Source organism: Phaethon lepturus, unplaced genomic scaffold (assembly GCF_000687285.1).
Source record: "Phaethon lepturus isolate BGI_N335 unplaced genomic scaffold, ASM68728v1 scaffold15513, whole genome shotgun sequence".
Taxonomy (NCBI): Eukaryota; Metazoa; Chordata; class Aves; order Phaethontiformes; family Phaethontidae; genus Phaethon; species Phaethon lepturus.
This window is the reverse complement of record NW_010528510.1, coordinates 15,793-23,997: the sequence shown is the minus strand read 5'-3', so window position 1 is coordinate 23,997 and position 8,205 is coordinate 15,793. Positions and strand designations below refer to the sequence as shown.

General features: G+C 42.6%; 1 protein-coding gene across 1 annotated transcript in view; it reads left to right on the top strand.

Annotated features, from left to right (window-relative positions):
- Window positions 1-2,258: 2,258 nt before the first annotated feature.
- IDH1 (isocitrate dehydrogenase 1 (NADP+), soluble) overlaps window positions 2,259-8,205 on the top strand; it is a 10,670-nt gene continuing 4,723 nt past the window's right edge. The window contains exons 1-3 of the mRNA XM_010283698.1: window positions 2,259-2,385; window positions 4,023-4,314; window positions 6,044-6,149. Coding sequence (XP_010282000.1) covers window positions 2,264-2,385; window positions 4,023-4,314; window positions 6,044-6,149 — 520 coding nt within the window. The 5' untranslated portion in view covers window positions 2,259-2,263. The remainder of the gene's footprint in view (window positions 2,386-4,022; window positions 4,315-6,043; window positions 6,150-8,205) is intronic.

The window sequence follows — 8,205 nt, the reverse complement described above, 5'->3', positions numbered from 1 at the left end:
GCAGCCGAAAAACAAGTGCCGGCAAGATCTCGGTTAGTGACAACCATCTGTGCCGCTCTCCCTGGGAGCGCGCCTGATCTGAGGAGATCTTCTGTAAACCTGAATTAAGGAGTTGTTGCAATAGTTAATTATTGACTGTAGGCCCTGAGTCCTTCCTGAGTACCAAGGAGTATTTGGAAATGTGCAAAGTTTCTTCTAAGCTGCCGTGGCTAAATGCCTGGGTTAAGTGTGTTTAAAGAAGAGCTGCTGTAGGAGAAAGACCATGCTGACTTTTGGCAGTTCTGGGTAGTATAAAATCAAAAGGGAAGAGTGACAGAAAGAGTTGAACTCGGGGGAATGTGTGCTGTCTAGAGGAACCGCTTGGCATCTTGGCTCTGGTGCACAGAGGAGGGATGCTACTGCAGTACGGCCTCTGTACCTAGGGAAACTGGGGACATCAGCGTTTGAAGAGGGGAAAAGTACTTGGACCATGATCAGATAAACATGTAGGATGCTGTCAGAGTTGGGTAAGAAGCTGCTGTTTCCACATACCAGTGGAGGTGCATCTCATGTACCTTTGTGTTCCCCTTGTGACAGCAGCACCATATAAGTCTGAAGCCAGCTTTGCAAAACCTATTGCTATGACTGACATAATCTGATTTGTCTTATTTAAGTAGGGACCAAACCACAAAACAAGTGATGGTGGGTGGGTGTCTGTGTACATTTTGGCTTAAGCGAATCAGACTGTTTCTCAGACTCTGTAAGTGCCAAAAGCAAAACTGAAGTCTCCTGAGAGGTAATCCTGTGCCTAGGCCATGGGACTGTTGATGCAGTCCTTGTTTACATAGTCACAATTGAAAATTGGGTTCAAAATACTTGCATAAATAAACTGAGTTCAGACAGAGTGTGGCTATGTGAAGTTAAAGTTTTCCATGAAGACTAGAGAGGCCTAATATAAGCCAAGATATTATCTTCCTTTGGGATGGGAGAGCATCAGACTAGTTAATTTTTCAAGTTTATGTGCTCATAGTAAATAGTCTTAGTAACTCACAACCTCATTTTATTTTTTTTTTTAATCTTTGTTCTTTAAAGTTTGTAAAAGCTTGATGCAGTAGCTAGAACATAGCTTAGAAAGTTTATTCTCTTCCCAGACTAAAAATATTTAATGGATTGGATTTTGGAAATACAGCACAAGTTAGTTTAACGGAAATAAAATAAAATAAACCAGGGAGCAGTCTTCCCATGTGCTTGTAACCTGGGGCCTTTGCATTGCAAACCTCACACCTCTGAATAACTTCATCTAGATGAATAGACCCTGTGTACAGTACGACTCCTCATTCTGGATAAAGCCATTCATGGACCTTGGTATCTGTGAGACTGCAACCTCAGGCACAAGGACTTGGTATCTCACTGTAGTATCTGAACAGCTACATACAAGAACGAGGCTGTCTTGCGAGGAAGAACTTGCCAAGTCATAGCTCTTGCATAATCAGAGCTGAGAACTGAGAAACTGTAGCTGTTAGGAAGCAGGGCACTGTGTTAGGGCAGTTCAGTGGCTTGTGGGGTTGGGTTTTGTAAACGAACAAAGTGCAAATAGAAGGGCAGAGTTCAGGTTTATTTTTTGAGGCCTTGTGAAGAAATATCTTGGGGAAACCTCTGTTCCGTACAGAAAACAAATCTGTCCCGTATTTATTTTAACAGCAGAAATAAAGCTTGCCACAAGAAAGTACTCTTGATGTGGCCCTCAGACTTCTGTGCCTGTTTCCTGCCTTCCTGGGGAAGGAAGCTAATAAAGAAGCTGGCAGTGTATTAATCTTAATAGTGCTAGCAATATGAGCTGTCATTAAAATAATGTCCATTAACACCCATTTTTCAGAAAAAGGGGGAGAAACAGGGAACTGGACTAGAACTCATGAAATCTAGAACAGCACTCATCTCTTTCTGTGCAATTTGGGGGAAGAGTTTGGTCATGCTTTCAAATTCTTTTGTACAACTATAATTAAAGCTCATGCACTTAGAACACACCCCTTAAAACTCGGATATTAACCTTTATTTTTATCCTTGAATAGATCTCCCAAGGAGCTGGGGCTTTAAGAAAAATACCAGTTAGCATGAAACTAGGGATAAACTGTGGTTATTCTAAAGACTTTTAGGAGAGATGCTGTATGCTTTGTTAGTGCCTCTGTTACAGTTGTGTTGTAAAAATGCAGAATACATGTATTGGTGATGTGTTTTGGCAGTTTTTAACTTAGGTTGGTGGTTTTTATATCTGTTGCAGCTCAAGATGTCTAAAAAAATCCGTGGAGGCTCTGTGGTGGAGATGCAAGGAGATGAAATGACACGGGTCATCTGGGAACTGATTAAAGAAAAGCTGATTTTTCCTTATGTAGATCTGGATTTGCACAGGTAATGGATCTTTGACACACAGCCACTCTGTCTTGCAATTTGCCTGTGCCGTTAGGCATTGATCATGTTTCCCTTAGCGCTAAGAGCCTTATAGCTCTTCCTGCACTAGTGCAAAGAGGCTAACTAGCCTGTTTTATACTGGTAAATTCCCAGCAGACTCCCCTGGTTAGCTTAAGGGCCAACATCACTAAGTGCTCTGGAAAGCATGGGCTCATGGTGAAGGTATTTTGTCAAAGTCTGGCAGCCCCTCTGAGGTTCCTCACAGCAGTAAGCAGTGAAAGCTTAATTGTGAGTTAGCTTTTTTTTTCTATACTGTGCCTCTAAGAAGGTCTCTCACAGACATGGTCTGAATTTTTATCTCCTCCGTCCTGGCTTTCCAGCACCTGGGCAGTCTGCATGGCTTCTTGCAGCCTAATCCACTTAGAAATGTGGGGTGTTTCAGTCACTCCCTGACGAAGCCTAGCATCTCTGGACTCTGAGTAGGTTTATGGCTTCTTCCCATCTCTGTTTGAAGATCTGCCCAGAGGTCAAATGGGTGGTTGTAGGGCACAGACTCTGCCCTGATGTCTGTAAGCTTGAACTCTGCTGCTGACAGTGTGAGTTAACTGTTGCAATTATTCCCTGAGCCTAGGCTGTGCTCCTACACTACCTTCTGGAAAAAACAAATACTAGCAGCTGGTATGGCAAAAGGGACATGCCATCCACAGCATCTGGTCAAGCAGAACAAATAATCTCTTCCCTTTCTAGCCACTGAGCTGTAATTATTAGAGAAATATCCACCTGCATTGCTCCTAGCCATGTGGACAGAGGTCTTCACTGGTATCTGCCATTATTAAACCCACAAGTCTGACCTCTTCCCCTGTTCCTGAAGTCATCTGTACGCCACCTACATCAGGCTTTCTGCTTGTTGGTGTTCAGAACCAAGCAAATGGGAACCAAGCAGCATAATACATGCACACGGTCTGGAGAACATCCTTTTTTCAAAGAGGGGTGGGAGGAGGGAAAGCAGGCCCCTGGCTGAGGAAGCACAATGGCTAGATTCATGTACAGCTGGCTATGCTTCAGGGCTATCCCATGCTGGGCACCCGTTGTTCTCCAAAAGCTATTAAAACAGTGAGTGTGGGAAAAGTACTTCCCCTGACTGTTTGAGGGGAATAGTGGCAGTTTTGCTGCCAGAGCAGGATTGTGGGTCCATTGTCAAAGCACTTTTTAAGCCTAGTGTAGCTTCATATGCTCATGACATGGAGGAAGCCAGAACCCTCAGAACAAGAGGTTTGAAATGAAGACCCATATTCATCTGGGGATTATGCTGCTCCATATCATTAGAATCCCAGACTGAAAGCTTCCATCGCAGGAAGCTCAGGCAGGAAAGCAAAGGAGATATTAGCTATGTCCTACGCTGGCAGAGGACCTCAGCCATAAACTGTCCTTTCTCCAACCTCCTACCAGCAGCAGAAGTATCTGTATATGACCCTATGTTTTCTTCCAGTCCAGGAGTATTTGCACTGGAAGAGGAATAACTTAACAGCAGAGTGCTGGAACTATGCTCACAGGCACATATGGGTTCTGGTTTCTTTCCTGTTGGACATGAACAAATGTCCTGGGCAGTTCTGACCATCTTTGTGGGTTTCTTACAGCTATGACTTGGGCATTGAGCATCGTGATGCTACAAGTGATAAAGTAACTGTGGAAGCTGCTGAAGCCATAAAGAAATACAACGTTGGCATAAAGTGTGCAACCATTACTCCTGATGAGAAAAGAGTGGAGGAGTTCAAGTTGAAGCAGATGTGGAAGTCTCCCAATGGGACAATTAGAAACATCCTAGGTGGCACTGTCTTCAGGGAGGCTATTATCTGCAAGAACATTCCCCGGCTGGTGTCTGGATGGGTGAAACCCATTGTCATTGGCCGTCATGCTTATGGGGATCAAGTGAGTCACTTCAGTGCTTACCTCTCTTTATCTGAACAGACTTAGTCCTGACTGATACAGGCTACAAAGACTTGGACATCTCTGTGCTGCTGCTTTATCCCTTGCATTCCACCTGGGAGTAGGTACTTGCTAGCACTTTATACAGTGGCTGGTGAAGTATGAGAGAGCCTGGTTCGTGCATCTCTTACTTAGACAGTGTAGCTGTATAAACAGCGTTCAGGGGCCTGTGCTTCAATTAGGTAGGTCTGTACCTAAACACAAGGTATAACTCCTCCAAGTTATTCTTCACCTCTGCAGAACCCTCCTCCCTACATAGCAATGTCTTTAGAAGACAGGCAGCATAAAGAATATTTTCTTACTTCTCAAAAGGACTTTTTGGTGGCAAATGTTGCTCACAGCAAAAATTGATCTGAGTGATTTTTTTTTTTTTTTTAGAAGTGGGAAAAGTTACCTTCTGTGTGTGGGTGTGGTTTTGTTCTTTTTTTAAACTGTAATTTGCTGCTTAAACTTACTTGCACAGGACTCCTGCAGGGTTGATATTCATACTGGGTGCGTCAAGTTGTTGTAGCAAAGTAGGGAAGCATCCTTTATCAGAGCTCACCTGGCAGAGGTAGTACAAGGCCAGGGAAAGCCCTACCATGGCACTCCATGGCCTTTGAGCAACCCAGAGGACAAGAATCAACCATACTGTTCTCCATGGGTAACGATACACTGTAAAGCAGCCAAACACAACAAAAGCAGAGTCTTCTAGAAGAGCCAAATGCTTAAATAGATGGGTAAATCCACAAACTGAGGGCAAGTCATAAGATTAGCTGGGGTGGGAAGGTAAAATACCAATTTCCAAGAGGAAAATAATTGCAGAGCCCTGACACTAGAAAAGAATGGGGTTCAACATCCTTAACGGTATTGAATAATTGAGAAGGTCAACATAATAATAGGAAACAATGGATTAGGAGGGGGATGATTGAAATCCTGCCAAAGTATGAGATTACAGTGAAAGGAATAATTCAAGAACATGTAAAGGACATACGAGCAAGACAGTTCTGTAGCTTCAGAACAGCTCAGGGAACAGATTCCCTCAATAGGAGGGAAACTACATGAAAAAGGATGATGAATTCCAAGGAGATGTAACCTTAAATAGTGCTGTTCAGGACAGTTGGGAAGATGAGACACCATTTAAAAACTTGGAAGTACATGTTGACTCTTTTGAGTCTGTGTAGCTCAGAGGAGCAAAATGTGTACCCATTTACAGAATTCAAAGAACTCTTACTGCAGATTGGCCTTTCAAATGTCATATGATGAGTAGAAATAATGGCTGATTAAGGTGCTGTGTGATTCCCCCTTATTCATGAGATCAGTAGTTGTGATATGAATGGGTTTTTTTGAGGCAAGGAGAGGAGCCTTTCTACTCACAGACCACACAACACTCTGGATACTTTTCAGTTTAAAATTTCAGTGCATCTGCAAAAATGTCTACTCTGCCAATTGATGGGGCCCAAGAATCTGTAAGCTTTTTCCCTTAAAGAGGAAGATCTTTTCTGAAACAGGCAGACTCTTGACTACTTGTCTTTCTAATCTCTAGTAAAATAATCTGTTGACTGCATGGCTGAACAGACACAGCCTGCTCAATGGTTTTTTTGGTACAACTGTTTACACTTTTCTGCATCCTGCCTTCCTAAGTTCTGTCCTGATAGATAAAATAATCATGGACTTTTTTTTTCTTTAACAGTACAGAGCAACTGATTTTGTGGTACCTGGTCCTGGAAAGGTAGAGATGACCTACACTCCAGAAGGTGGAGGCAAACCAGTTACATATCTGGTCCATAACTTTGAAAGTAGGTATTATGTCTTAAGTTGTGATTAAAACCGATGTTTTTGGTTTAATTTAACCTTAAAGTATCAGTCAGATCTGTTTGGTAAAATGACTTTGAGGTAGAGTGCGGTAGAAGGTATGGGCCTTCTTCATTTATCTGGGAAGTACTGAAAGTTACTTGAAATCTTCCTGGGATTGAGTAGGCATATCAAACATGCAATCATACTAGACTGGCTACCTGTCATGCTCCTTGTATGATGACTCTGGCAGTAGCATGTATGTTTTTCTCTTTGATCAGAGGGAAACTTGCTAACTAAACAGGGCTTGACATAAGGGGAGATATATTTGAGAATAATTCAGATATAATTCTTTCTGGTTTTAGTTTGTCTTACTGGGCTCTATATACCTTTGTAGTTTGTACCTTTCTTTACTAAGCAGTCTTTTTCTTAACAGAAATGAGAACTGATACTTACTCTGCCAGGTGGAAAGGAGGTTTGCCAAGGATGCTCCTGATTGTGTAGTCTCTAACTGTTTTAACAGATGCAGTTCCAAAGGTATTGGTGTCCCTTCTAGCAATATTGCGGTGCTAGATGCAGACGTTGCTAGGCTCAGGAGGAGGAGTCCAGGCACTGCTGGGCTTTGTTGCATAAAAACAATTAAACACACGTTGCTAGAACCCAGGGTGTTTCTCTAGGGGCAGGATTCGGGGAAAACATAACACAAATCATCTCTCTTGCCTATCAGTGATCAAAGGCTTCAGGATTTGAAGCCTTATGGTGACCTGTGTATGTGAGTGTCTAATGTTTTGCTTCTATCTACAAAACTTCATACATCCATGTAAACCACAGAATCCTAGTTTGTATGCAGTTAGCTTGGCAAACAGATACGCAAACTGCCATATGACCCTCTTTTGAAATATGTGATTTCTCTGTCATTCTTGCTCACAGGAGCCTAAATCTCTGCTATCTCTTGTTGCACAGCCTTTCATCTGGAGTTCACCTGCTTACTGCCAGTCCTAATCTTTTCATTTGATAGGTGACTGGTGAGCCTGTATTGGAGACATCTGGCAGCTCCAGGTGCCAGTCTGATGCACTGCTCTGTGTTGTATCAGCAAGCAGAAAGCACAAAGATGGCAGATTATTGTTGTTGCTCTGGGGGAACTCCCCTCCCCACAAATAATTGTTGTGCCAGCATATCTCCACAATGCATAAGGGAATCTTGCCCTACTGCTATATTAATATGTTCAACCTTAACACTGAATCAAGAGATTTTAGTAGGCAGTAGGATTGTATGATTGCAACAAGTTGGTGTTTTTACCTATATGCAAATAAGTATTTGAATAAAACTTAGTATCTGTCATCCAGCAACTATGAAATCATGGCTCCAGAGGACACAGTCTCTGTAGCTGATCAGAACCTGTTCTGTCCTTGACTCACTAAGAGAGGCAGGGGTACATGCATTTTCGCTGGTAACAACAGGAATTTAATTCCCTGCCAATATCAACTTTAAATGACCTTGCTATCTTGGCAAACAGACAAACCTCTTCTGGCTTCGCCTCTTCATTCTGCATGCATGTCCATATAGTAACAACTACCTAGAGCTAGGGACAAAATGCTATTAGGAAAGGGTATTTTCAAAAATGAAAAAAAAAAAAAAAATCTGGGGTGTTTCCAGAGCAAAGATCCCTGATAAAGGCACTGTACTACAAACTAAAGAGGTAGTGGTAGTGAGGTGCTTAAAATTAAGTACATGGTATCTACTTTTCACTAGAAACACAAAGAGCTGTACTCTGAAGATGACAAAGCTTTCTCATGAAGCCCTAGACCTTACTTTCACCCACAGTCAGCCTCTCCCATGATCTGAATGCTGCTTTCCCCGAGGTGAGCTGGGCTGTAAGTTTAAGGCATTTGCATTCAAGCTGCTAGCACATGTGCATTCCACAAAATATAAGTCATGTGAGTGGTGATAGTTCCTCAGAGCCTTTCTCAGAACTTCCCCTTGCACCCAAGAGACTGCATGTTCTTCCCACAACTTGCTGGAAGTGAGCCTAAGCAGGTGAAACAAAGTTGCAGGCTAGG